Source organism: Sarcophilus harrisii, chromosome 6 (assembly GCF_902635505.1).
Source record: "Sarcophilus harrisii chromosome 6, mSarHar1.11, whole genome shotgun sequence".
Lineage (NCBI taxonomy): Eukaryota > Metazoa > Chordata > Mammalia > Dasyuromorphia > Dasyuridae > Sarcophilus > Sarcophilus harrisii.
In genome coordinates this window covers 29777878-29792254 of record NC_045431.1, presented here as the reverse complement: position 1 = coordinate 29792254, position 14377 = coordinate 29777878, and the positions used below count along the sequence as shown (strand labels likewise).

The 14377-nt window shown below is 35.9% G+C and overlaps 1 protein-coding gene across 6 annotated transcripts in view; it reads right to left on the bottom strand.

Moving 5' to 3' along the window:
- The window catches only part of LIMCH1 (LIM and calponin homology domains 1), a 337259-nt gene that overhangs the window by 36981 nt on the left and 285901 nt on the right, over positions 1-14377 (bottom strand). For all 6 annotated transcript variants that reach the window (XM_031943870.1, XM_031943867.1, XM_031943872.1 and 3 more), the window contains one exon: positions 540-630. In XM_031943870.1, coding sequence (XP_031799730.1) covers positions 540-630 — 91 coding nt within the window. The remainder of the gene's footprint in view (positions 1-539; positions 631-14377) is intronic.

The following is a 14377-nucleotide window of genomic DNA, read 5'->3' as shown; positions in this document are numbered from 1 at the left end:
AATGTTTGTAGCAGCTCTTTTTGTGAAAGCAAATTGAAAAAGCAGTAGATGCCCATTGATTGGGGAATGGCTGAAAAAATTGTGGTACATGAAGGTAACGGAATATTATTGGTCTATAAAAAATGATGAACAAGCTATTTTAGAAATCCTGGAAAGGTTTACATGAACTGAGACTGAGCGAAACAAGCAGGACCAGGAATACACTGTACACAGTTACAGCAAGAACATGCCATGATCAAATATGAAAGGCTTGGTTCTTCTCAGTGGTTCAGTGACCAAAGCAGTCCCAATAGACTTTGGACAGAAAATGCCATCTGTATCCAGAGAAAGAACTGAGGAGACTGAATATAAATCAACACATGCTATGTTCACTTCTTTTTCCTGTTGTTGTTTTTTTAATCTCTCTCATGGTTTTTCTGATTTTTTCCCCCAATATGATTCATAAAGCATTATGTGCTAAAAACAAATTTAAAGGAAAACAGACTATGGATTAAAAGCCTATTAAAATGACCCAAAAACTGCATGCCCATGGAACAAACCTGAGTCATGTTCTGTACTCCCACTTTCTTCTTGTCCACCATCAGTCTCATCCTTTTGAGGGGGTAGTTTAGCTTCCTCAGTGGTGGAAGTCTGTAAGAAAAAACATTTTCATTAAAAGATAGAGCTGAAGCACTAATACTTTGCCCTTTTGATTTTTTTAAAAAAGCAGACTCTCTCTAAAACTCATTATCAACTACTGGACTACTAGCTTCCTAATGTGGCTCCCTAACCTTAATCTCTTTCCAAGCCAAGCTATCTCACCTGATATTATCATGTGAATATTTGTAAAGCATTATGTTTAAAAAATCTGGCAATCAAGGCTCTCCATCTAGCTTCCTTCTACATTTCCAACTTTACTTCCCATTACTCTCATACATAAACTCCTAAACTCCCTGTTCCTCTATGATCCACTGGGTTTCTTTGTGTCCGTACCTGGGCTCACACCATTCTGTTTGTCTAGAAACCCTCCCTAAACTTTGACTATCAAAGCCTGCTCAGCCCTCAGAGCTCAGCCCAAGGATCATCTCTTCAATGTTGCCTTCTCCAATCACGTTGAGTTCCTCTATGATTCTTTCTTTCCTCTATATGTTAACTTGTAGCACTTAGATGGCATTTAACACTGAACAAAAAGTAGGTGTTTATATACGAGACTGACTGTAAGCTATCTGAAGGCAGGGAAGATATTTTGTACATCATTTTATCCTCTTATTAACTTGGCAGAGTACTTTGCATATATCTGAATCTCAACACATATGAAAAACATGATAACCTATCCTAGGATAACCAAGATTAATATGTTATTGTTAGCATATTTTTCAGCAGCGAAAAACTCTGCTATTACATGGCTAAAGGTGATTGTTCTTTTTATACATTCTAAAAACAAACTAATTATTTAGGATTTTTACAAATTAAATTTACACCTTTTACAATTATAATTTTTTCCTCCAAAGTCTGGGTTCAAATATTTTTTTAAAAATGTGAATGGCCTTATATTATTACTTATTTATTTTATATTTTATTTGTAAGTTATATTTTTAATGAAAAATTTTAAACTTAAAAGTACTTGTTACATAAAAGCCCTCAGTTCTTGGATATGAACAATCTAAATGGCAGATTCAGAGGTAAAATGTAATTTTTGTTTATAAAGGGTCAGGAAATAATCCCAACCCTATACTCATACTGAAAGACCATAATGATTAAGAATAACAAGTACTTTTGAAAACATCATTAGATAAAAATGTACATGACATTTCATCTCATATAAATTTTCAGTTTCCTAGTTTGTTTTTAAACAAGTGGTTTTCTGGGCTTATATAATTTTGAGAGGCTTATAAAGAATTGAATGGGTCAAAGTTTCTGGCATTATAATGAATACTTCTAACATAGATTTTCTTTTTAGTTTTTATAAAGAGAATAATTTGACACAGTTATTAAAACATTAAAATCAACTGAGGAATAAGTGGAATTTTGAGAATTCAGAAGACCATGCATCTCATAATGGTAAAAATGACAGTCACATTGTCCTGTTGGATAGTACTGGCAGAATGCTAATTTTTTTTGTAATTTCTACACAAATGGACTAAATTATAAAAGTTACTTGATTCTGGGAAACGCCAATATGCCATGCCAGATGGCTGAATTACATTCCTGAGAATATGATGGTTTCTTGTCACCACAAATAAACACAAAAAGACCTTCAATGTGCACCAGCAAACTTCATCAACATGTCAAAAGAATTCATTTCTAAACTTTTTAAAAATGCAACACACCTACAAACCTACTGTAAATCTAATTACAAAGAAAAAAAAAGTATTCTTATCTGATTTTACAAATTTACAAATCTGATTTACAAATATATAACATCAAATTCTTCTATTACCTACATTATCACTTTTAAAACACTTTAATATTTTATATATTGTAACACTATATGGTATCGTATCCCCAAACCCCAAGTAGTTCCGTGCATCCAAAAGGATGGACCATTTGAGAGGAAGTCTGAAATCTAAAATCCCAAGTTTTTGAAAACCTAGTTCACACAGTTCCCTTTCTTCTTTCCTTCATTTCTGTGTCCTGCTACTACCTTTACAGACTTCCCTTTCCCACAATTTCCCTTTAGGCTTCTAAAGTTACCTTATCTATCATCCTTCTCACCCTGAAAGCAACTTCCACCCATAGAACCTCTTCCTCTGATTATTTCTTCCTGAAAGAAGTTTTAAGGAAGGGCCGCTGGGATCCATTCCCGACATCCTTCCTCCACTATATCCTAATACCTCTCATCCATGCCTTTTGCTTTCTGCTTTGCAGCTGGCTTTGATCTGCTGTCATCCCCACTTATAGCACAAGCTCTTCAAGAACTAGAGACTCTGTCTTCTTGTTTCTAGGGATCATTGTTATTGAGTCATTTTAATTGTGTCCAATTCTTCATGTTTCTTCTCCAGCTCATTTGATAGATGAGGAAACTAAAGCAAGCAAGGTAAAGTAATTTGCCTGGGATCACACACTAGTAAGTATCTGAGGCAGGACTTGAAATCAGGAAGATGAATCTTCTTGACCCCAGACCTAGTGCTCTACCTACTGCAGCACCTAGCTGCACTGATACCTCCTATTAGGAATGATTAAAAATACTTGACTTGCCTTCTGCTTTCCATTCCTTCTAAGGTATTTTATCCCCATGTCCTTTTCACTCTAGGCACAAAACCACCTAAGCTGCATATGGAAAAGGGTCAGGTCCCAGTAGTTTTCCTAAACTGGCTCTAAGGCCAAATCTATCCTGAAATATGACTACACAAAGAGTTCTAAATGCAGGGTTTGGAGAATTTCCATGGCCCAAGTAAGTATACCTAATTATTCACAGAATTCATGATTTTCAAACGAAGTCTATAGCCTAGCTTTCTGGCAGTTATTTGGCTGAAAATAATGAAGCCACAGAGTTTTGCAGGGGTAAGTGTTGAGGGCTATCTTTGCATGTATTTTGAAAAATAAAAAGCTATTATATAATAAAAAAATAAAATCTAAGGAAAAAACAACAGAAAATAGTGTAGCATTAGGCTTGGAATCTGGTATTAGACACCTAGTAACTGGCAGCCAGGTGGTACCATAATGGATAGAGCACTGAGTCTAAAGTCAGTAAGACTCACAGTCCTGAGTTCAAATGTGACTTCAGATACTTACTGTGTGATGCTGGGCAAGTCACTTAGCCCTGTTTGCCTCAGTTTATTCATATGTAAAACAAGCTGGAGAAGGAAATGCAACCATTCTAGTATCCTTGCCAAGAAAACCCCAAATGGGGTCACAAACAATCAAACGTTGAAAAATGACCCCATCACCATAACTGGGGATCTTAAACTACTTCTCTTCTCAGCACTGTACACCTCACATTTTATCTAGAAGGGCAAAGGTATAATAGCCCAGGAGGCCCAGAATGATAGACCTCCTATGTGTTCAATGTCAGTAAACTGCCTAGGATCCCCTTTGCAGCCAAGATCATTCCATAAACTTGTGTGTATAGTCATAATTAGACAGAAAGCCAGAAGTTGTGTATAAACAGAACTGGCTAAATGCAACATCCCTACAATTACATTTGAAAAGAACATAAACATGTTTTCTAAGAGGCTTTTGCTGAAATCTGTTTTTGAAAAGGAATTTGCAATTGGTCCCAGCTCCTTCGCAAAAGCCTTTAATACAATGAGCAATGTTTCAACAGCCATCTGATTATACATTTCCAGGACTGCTGGAAGAAAAAGTTACCGAGTTATTGAAATACGAAGTAGAATTCCTATACCTTCATCAGGGTGGGAAAATATTACATCTAGCTTTAGCCTTGTTAATGTTGTTGAGGAGGTAGAAATGGAGCATTTTAGGCACCGAAAAATTGTTTGACATTTGCTAAATGTGAAATTAAAAGAGGGAGAAGAGCAATGAAGCTGGTGGGAAGGCGCCTGCAGGGAGTGGGAGGAGGTTATTTGGGACTAGTTGGCATAAGGGAGCTGGTCACAATAAGAGAAGGAGGGACTGCTGGGGAGGTCAGTGGGTAGGAGTTTGGGGAGTTGAGGTAAGCAAGAGGAAGCAAGAGGAATGAAAAATAATGGACAATGGGAAAGACAAAAAAAAAACTGAAAAAAATCTTTAGAGTTCCTAGAAGAACAATTATTTTATGATAAAAGATATTTAAGAGGAAGGGATATTTAGATATTTAAGGGAAGGAAAGTCTTTCTGGAAAAAATACAATTAACCCACCTTATTTGTATGAAATTTGTTTATTTTCAAAAGGGTAAAATCCTCAAAAACCTAATTCCATTTTTATTACTTTATTTTGAAATATTAAATGTTACATATAGTATCTTCCCCTAAGTTCTCAATAAATCTCAAGGTTTATATTTTTTCCTTCTTCTTGTCAATTCACAGAAATTTCCTTTTACAGAGATCTACAAGGTAGGCTCAGGCTTAACACAAATAGTCATTACTATAAGTTATGCTGATTTTACTTGTGAGGGGCAGCATGGCAGATAATTTGAGAAAAAAGGATGCGAAATTTAATTTAAATGCCACTGAGACTGCCTCAGTTTTCATAACTGGAAAATAGGGATAATAATACTTGTAACACCTACCTAACAGCTTTGCTGTGGGGAAAGTGTTCTGCAAACCTTAGGCCTCTATAGAAACTGAAGGTTTTATATTACTTGGTTAGCTGGATCACAGATTTAAAGCTGAAAGAGGTCCAAAAGGCCATATAGTCTGATGTGCTTCTTTTTTTACAGATGAAAAAATTGAGGAAATTAAATAATTTATCTAGATAGTAAATGTTAGAAGCAGAATTTGAATGCAGAATCTCTGACTATAAAGCCAGAGTTGTTTTCACTACACCCTGCCACCTCACTGGACTTGTTACTGTAGTAATTCTTTTGAAATATCACTCACTGCCTTTTTCTGACACCCCTTAAGACAAAAGTCAAACTATCATCATATTACAACCATCCAATGAGAATGAGTATAAATGAGTTTGTGGGATAGACTTAGCTCTTAAAACCAAGGTCATAAAAATAAACCACTTTCATTGTGATCAATCTTGGCCACGGAAAAGAATTGAAAATACTTATACCTCCTTCTTTGCAGGTCAGGGAGCTATGGATGTGGAATATTGTAAATATTATCAAACATGATTGATGTGTTGATTTGAACTGCTTTTTCCCCCTCCCCTTCCATTTTTCTTCTATTTAATATTATTCTTCTATTATTATTATTTTTCTATTTTCTTCTATTATTATCTGTTTTTACAAGGGATAGTTTGATGGAGATATTATAAAAACAAAAGATCTCCATAAAAATAAGATTTTAAAATCCACCTCAGAGAGTTGTGATACTAAGTATGAAACAAGAGGAGTAATGGATGAAGTGACTTATTAAAGTCCTTTCTAGCTGGGGATTCTAACAGTCAGACCAAATTATTTCTGGGAGCTGTCTATTTAGATCAAATGACAGTCTTTCTTAATGGGCATGTTGGCAAATGCCAATTACAGCTTCTGTCTTTCCTCTAATTGCCCTTTTATCCCTGCGCCAAGCAAACATTTACTCACAAAAGGTACAATTTCCAAGATGTATTAAGAAATAGACATGGCTTGTGGAGCCGGGTTTATGGAGTGGGAAGAGCAATGAGCGGGGAGTCAGGAAGTCTGGATGCTGTTCTAATGGCTGCTATTCATTTGCTGTGTGACCTTTGGCAAACCAATATCCTCTCTGTTTCTTCATTCGCCAAAGGAGGATGGCAGACAGACCAGGTGATCTCAAAATTCTTTCTAATCTCAAGATTCCAGGAAATGAAATTTAGGGATGTTGGCTTTCTGTTGATAACCCTTAAATTTCAGCCAGTTTTTATGGTTTCTTATGTCCCTCATTCACGAGACTATTTTCTCACCCCACAAACATGTTGCTGTCTGATGATATCTTACCATACTTTTGATGTCATATTGAGATCTTGAATGCCTTCAGGACTACTCACAGCTCAGATTCTAACACAAAACAAAATACTAATAAAAAACTACCAAATACTAATAAAACTACTAAAATACTAATAAAACTAAAAACTCTCTAATAAATGAGAGAGCTGGATTTGGAGTCAGAAGCCCTGGATTTGGATCCTGAGTCAGATATCACTAGCTCTATGTTCACAGGGAAGTCATTTCCCGGAATTTCAGACTCCTCATCTGTAAGATAGGAGAAATAATATTTGCCCTACCTTGAGGGACATTGTAAGAAAGCGTTTGATGAACCTCCAAGTTCTATAAAAACGTAAGTTATAGAGGCTGCATGTGTTGTGGAGAGATGGCAGATCTGGGTACAAGTCCTGTTTCCGATACCTCTGGGCTATGTTACCCAGGAGGAAATCCCAATTTCTCAGAGCCACAAGACACTCTAGAAGACTCTGAGTTACAGAGGAGTTGCCAGTCTGCTTTGGCAGAAGGAGCATCCATTCCATTCCTGAAGTTCATTAATGAAATCACATTTGGACATCTCCTCGTCCTCTCTTAAGCTCTTAATTTGTCTTATAATTATATGCCCCATTCCTCCCCCTCTGCCCTCCCAAGATAAAGCTGTCTTATCTTTGTATGGGCTCCTAGGGCTTCACAGAGTACTTTGCACATATTCAGTGTTTAACAGATAGTTGCCAAATGTACATATGGGCTGCAATTAATGCTGAAGATCTCAAGGCATCTTGAAGATGAGGAAAATGTACCCCCAATAGTGTACAACACCCCCTCCTCTCAACTAAAGTACAATTAAAGGAATGGCCTAAATTTTTCCTTCTATCATTGAACTTCAACCAATCTACTCTCATCTATCCTGGAACATTTGTAAAATACTTTGCAAAAATTTAAATGATTATATTATGTTACATCTTATCATTTCTTATATCATATTGATTGATAACTTTCCCCACTTTAAAAATGCTAGATTATTAGTCCTAGAAGTCTTTGGATAGCTATTTCTTTATATAACTTGTTTTGTAACATTCCCCCCACATCCAGTAAGTTTATATTTAAAGGCAAAGACCACCTGGGTCTATTTTCCCATCTTTCATAGCACCAAGAACAGTAGAGGGCATTTAATAAGAACTTGTTGATGCTTATTGATGGAGTAATTTAGAGTCAGTGTTAAAATAGAAAAGTGTTCACTAATCCATATATAAGGATACCCTGAAGGCTACAGATAGATTTAGTTTTAAAATGTAATATTATTTATGTTTTATTATATTTTATTTTGTTAAAATTTCTCAATGACATTTTCATCAGGTTCAGGCCACTTTCATGTTTGACACTTCTATTTTGAGTATATTTTCCTAGTAAATATTCAACCACTTCCTGAGATTTTTATCAATTAGATCTCATCTGTGCTTACCACGTGTTTTCCTTTTAATAATTATTGAAGTGAATGGATTTGAACCGAGAGGCTCACAATATATAACCTTCTAGCATTAGTAGATCAAGCTATGTTATTTAAAAGTCATGCTTATTACTTAACGCCGTACACCAAGATAAGGTCAAAATGGGTTCATGACCTAGGCATAAAGAATGAAATTATTAATAAATTAGAGGAACATAGGATAGTTTACCTCTCAGACCTGTGGAAGGGGAAGATCTTTATGACCAAAGCAGAACTAGAGATCATTACTGATCACAAAATAGAAAATTTCGATTATACCAAACTGAAAAGTTTTTGTACAAACAAAACTAATGCAGACAAGATTAGAAGGGAAGCAATAAACTGGGAAAATATTTTTACAGTCAAAGGTTCTGATAAAGGCCTCATTTCCAAAATATATAGAGAATTAACTCTAATTTATAAAAATCAAGCCATTCTCCAATTGAAAAATGGTCAAAGGATATGAACAGACAATTCTCAGATGAAGAAATTGAAACTATTTCTAGTCATATGAAAAGATGCTCCAAGTCATTATTAATCAGAGAAATGCAAATTAAGACAACTCTAAGATACCACTACACACCTGTCAGATTGGCTAAGATGACAGGAAAAATAATGATGATTGTTGGAGGGATGTGGAAAACTGGGACATTGATTCATTGTTGGTGGAGTTGTGAACGAATCCAACCATTTTGGAGAGTAGTTTGGAACTATGCTCAAAAAGTTATCAAACTGTGCATACCCTTTGATCCAGCAGTGTTACTACTGGGATTATATCCCAAAGAGATTATAAAGAAGGAAAGGGACCTGTATGTGCACGAATGTTTGTGGCAGCCCTTTGTAGTGGCTAGAAACTGGAAACTGAATGGATGTCCATCAGTTGGAGAATGGCTGAATAAATTGTGGTATATGAAAATTATGGAATATTACTGTTCTGTAAGAAATGACCAACAGGATGATTTCAGAAAGGCCTGGAGAGACTTAACGAACTGATGCTAAGTGAAATGAGCAGGACCAGGAGATCATTATATACTTCAACAACAATACTAGATGATGACCAGTCCTGATGGATCAGGCCATCCTCAGCAACGAGATCAACCAAATCATTTCTAATGGAGCAGTAATGAACTGAACTAGCTATACCCAGAAAAAGAACTCTGGGAGATGACTAAAAACCATTACATTGAATTCCCAGTCCCTATATTTATGCACACCTGCATCTTTGATTTCCTTCACAAGCTAATTGTACAATAATTCAGAGTCTGATTCTTTTTGTACAGCAAAATAATGTTTTGGTCATGTATACTTATTGTGTATCTAAGTTATATTTTAATATATTTAACATCTACTGGTCATCCTGCCATTTAGGGAGGGTGGGGGTAAGAGGTGAAAAATTGGAACAAGAGGTTTGGCAATTGTTAATGCTGTAAAGTTACCCATGTATATATCCTGTAAATTAAAGGCTATTAAATAAAAAAAAAAATAAATAAAAGTCATGCTTATTAATTTAATTTGGGACCTGTCTGTGAATGGGGAATATTATTATTTTTCCTCCATACCAAAGGGGTAGAAAAAAATTGAATAGAAAAAGGAAAAGAGGGCAGGAAAAATTAAACTAATTCAATATACCACAGCAGAGTTATGAAAGAATCATAGGAAACTCAGTGCCATAAGACATTAGGGAAATATCCCAACTCTTATCTGATCCATACTGGATTTTCACAAATGTCTATTGGGGTACCTGTGGGTCTAAAAAACATGGAGGCAAATTTCACTCGATATAAGTCACATCTTTTTAGCGAATGGAGTTGTCCCAAAGTGGTACAGTTAACTCCTGTATAAGAGTTCTCCAGTGAAACAGATGTGTTCAAACAGAGGCTCTGATCAGAGTGGTAGGTTCATAGATCAAAGAAGAAGGGATTTCAGATGAAAAAGGGGGGACTGAAATGAATTGTGCCCAGGATAATTGGAGTATATGTGCTGCAAAGTTGCTTCCAAGTGGAGAAATTTATGATCTGGCTGAGGTTACTAGCCACTTTCTGACTTCACAATCTTGCCTGCCCACTGATGAAGGAGGCCATTTGTACAGATGTCGTTCACTCCTGAGGAATTGTGACAATTTGGTGGTGGGTGAGATGACTCCTCTGTAGGATGCCTTGGAAAAGCATTTTAGGATGAAAGACACTATTTGAAGAAGAGAACACTATTCTTTTGAGAATCATACAGAACTGGACAAATGGGTCAAAAATAGAAATAAGCCTGGAGCTAATTTCATTCCCCCGGAGGCACTGAAGTTGGGTCTTCCATTGTTAGTCACCTTATTCTGCTATATAAGCTTTTTTTTTTGTTGGTCCTCAGAACAAAATAATTTTGTCTCTGTGATAGAATGTAATTGCTGCAAGAATGAAATCCAGCCAAGAAAATGTTTTCCTTGGAGCAACACGGAATGAAAGAAAATTCGAAGTCAGTTCGCTATGGAAAGATTTCCTTAATATAATGTTTTTGCTAGAGCTAAAAATTTCCCCAGTAGAATACTTAGTATGTCAATGGTAAAACTTGAATTTTAAAACATTTTAGTGAAAAACCAAACGTCATTACGGTATAACACCCAACTTCTGTTCTAATTCGATGTTCCATTGGATTTCTGAATTCCAGCTAAATGTGGTTAGGTAAAGCTAATGAGGTGAGTTATACACTATTAATGGGATGCTTAACTCAAGAGTGTACAGTTGTAAGAACAAGGCCAGACAGTTTGGCAAGGAGTTTCTCCTCATATTCAAGTCCCTGTGCTATATCTGGGTTTGTTCCAGAATTTCCCAGACTCCTTGAGGGTCCATCTGGGCTAGTGATGTCTCTAGGTTATTTCTTGATTCAATATAAAAGTAGAATCTTTGGTCTTATTACATTTTTAGAGCTGTAACTGGAGGCTAGGCTATAACTTGGACCATATAGTTAAAAGAAAACCACAAAGAACTTTATTCCGTGGGTGTGTGTATGTTTCCGATTGGATTATCTAGTAAAAAAATGCTGGGGTTGGAAAAGGACATAAGTTGGGAAGATATATATGTGTGTGTGTGTGTGTGTTTATATATGTGTGTATAATATACAATATATAGATAAGAATAATATACTATATACATCCAAACATATTTTTGCTGTTCAAAAAATATCCTATTCCAAGGAGCAAAATCCCATTATGCCAAAACAGAATAAAGATTCAATTTTAAAAAGATTTTGAGTGACAGCAAGATGGCTTAGGAAATAGAGTTGCAGGCCTGGAATCAGAAAGAACTGAGTTAAAATCTGGCTTCAGATACTGTATGACTTTGGGCAGTCACTTAATCTTCATTTGCCTTAATCCAGTAGAGAAGAAAAACTCATCCACACTATGATCTATTGGGCCATAGAGTCTGAGACGACTCAATAAATGTTTTGTGGGCAAAGTATCTTCATGTTTCATATGGGATTAGGGATATACCTTCCATTATAGGGGGAACAATCATTCTGAATTGTCTTGTTCTTTTTATAAAAAAAAAAAAAAAAAAAGAAAGGAAAAAATAAACCAAACCAACAATGTACTACCGAGTAGCAATTTGCTACTTAGAATATGAATATTTTTAAGAATGTTTTTTAATATTAATTTTTAAAAGTACTAAATTCCTCCTATTGTAGGATCTAAATGCTTTATCCCATATAGTTTAGATAAATAGATACATAGATAAATGGATGGATGGACAGATATATAGATGAAGGGATGGATAGATACATAGATGGATGGATGATAGATAAAGATGGAAAGATAGATACATTGATAGAAAGATAGATACATGTATAGAAATGGATGGATGGATGGATGGATAGATAGATACATATGTAGATAGATAAATAGATGGGGGGATGGATGGATTAATGGATAGATAGATAGACAGATCAACTGACTAGGTCATCTCCATATGTCACCCAACTGTAAGAGCATCAGGCACTCATAGAACCAGCTTCACTTTTAAGCAGCAGGAAAGCTTTAACTTGCTCTTTTTCTTACGGTCTGGTTTTCTCCCTTTCCTGCCGAGGCAGTCTGGTAGCCCCTTGTTTCCAGGAAGACACCATATTAGTGTCAAATAAAGTATACCCCAATTGGCTTTAGCCTTTTTGTTTCTTCAGTTGTGACTCCTTGTAATCCCATTTGAGGCTTTCTTGGCAAAGGTACTGGAGTGATTTGCCCTCCCTTTAAAGCTCATTTTACACATGAGGAAAATGAGGCAAACACAGTCAAGTGAATTGCTTGGGGTCACATAACTAGAAAGGGTCTGAGGTCAGATTTGACCTCAGGTTTTCCTAACTCCTGCTTGTATTCACTGTGTTACCTAAATCTCAGAACCCTGGCACTTCAGTAATCTCCCACAGTAGCAGGATTATAGGTCTACACTACTGTACCAATGTTCATCCCATATATTTTAATCTAGATTAAGAGAAGATAGAAAACCATCATTAATTTGAGCTTAAAATCCAAAGTACAGACACCAAGCAATCTGCATCAGTAGTTTAATCTGCATCAGATTAAAGGCTGGGTCCTTTTATTCTCTACTTTAAATTCTGCTCTGTCAAGAATGCATTACTATCACAAGGGATACATATCACAAACAGGATCATAGACCGGGGCAGAGTTTTCTGCCCGGATAAGACAAGAATGGATGGTGAGGACGATGGTGCAGTTTTTTGCAAACTCAAACACCAAAATGGTGGGAGGGCTAACAAGCAAACAAAAGCCCTGAAGAGATATTCCCATGATGAAATCAGCTCTGCATCCTAAGTCGGAAGCAGCCAGGTTTGAGGTAATTCGCAGTATGGTAAGGGAGGAACACTGTAAATTCATCGGGATGTCTGGTACAGATAGAGCGAGGTATTTCATCCATTCATCAGAAATAATTGGAGCAAAAAGGACAGACAATGAGACAATGGAAAGAAATATTTAGAATGAGTACAATGAAAAATGCCTGCTCTTTGGGCAGTGAGTTTAATGAGCACCAGCTGGTGTTTATTCTAGCAAAGAAACTCTAAACTTCAGGTGGTGTGCCAGTAATAAAGATAATTTATAAACCCCTTCAGGTGAGCAGCCGATAAAACCAACTGCCACACTGGAAGGATTGACACCTGCTTGGATGATAAAGCTGTCTTGCTGGAGACAAGGCAAAGGGTTGCCATGGTGAGGAAATTATTTTAGGCCATGAGTCTGGTTCTATGTCTCCACAGGGCTTGGATGGGGAAGGGTAGACTTACAACCTCCCTAACTACCTTAGGGAAGGGATAAAAAGCCTGATTGTACTCTTGAAAAGTTAAATTCACTAATAATAGGAAATTATTTCTATTTAAGAATAGGACTAGGAAATGTGTAACATTCATGTTATACAAATAGTGACCTAGCTTTCAAACTTGTAATTTAGGAGTCAGAATTCATATTTCCACTATGCTGATTTTAAAAAACAAAGCAGCAGCTGCTGGGGAAAAGAATGAAAAAGTTGCTAACATCACACTCCTAATAGGCTCATTCTAAAAATCAAAACACAGTAAGCTTAAACTGCAAAATTTCCACTGATGTTTGGGATGAGTGTGTTGGAAAAAAGGTCAAACTTACCCTTTCAAAGATGTATTCTATCTGCAAGGTCAACGTTTTGTTCAGTAAAACAAAGAAAAACTCCTCTCTAGTGAGTGGGAGAGCTGTTCAATTTCAAAACTCCCTATATATTTATAATAAGTTTTCCCACTTCAAAGGAGCAAACTCTCACCCCCATCTCTGGAATTCTTTTCTTGCTGTTTTTAATGAGTTCTGGATTTTAGTCAAATGTTTGCCTTTCAAAGTTTTGCCATCAGTAATATAAGCTTCTCTTATTTATGAAGATATTACCTCCTGCTCTGAATAATTTTAAGGGGTCACATATTATTATTATTATTGTTGTTACATATTACATGTTTTCCACAGAGAAAATTTATATAGCAACAGAACACTGAAATACTCTAATCTGGTCACTGCTTTTTGAAGTTGGATCAGTGGGTTAATATTATATCAGCTCTGTTTACATTGAAGATTTTTCATTGACCTTTTTCTTTCCAATTTTTTTTTTCCAAGTGAAAACACCTTTTTTCTTTCTTTTCTTTTTCTTTTTTGTTTTATACATCTTCAGGTTCGATATACCATTTGGCTACTGGCATATATTCAAAATCAAATTATTGCAACTTCCCCAAGGTTGTGTGCATATGTACGCAACACACGTATACATAATATATATGCATGTACATGCACAAGTGGATTTATACACCTATATGCACATGTATGTGTGTATATGTGCACACATATGCATACATATATAGACACGTGTAAATAAAAACAGGAGTAAAAAAAATTTTTTTTAGTTCATATCTC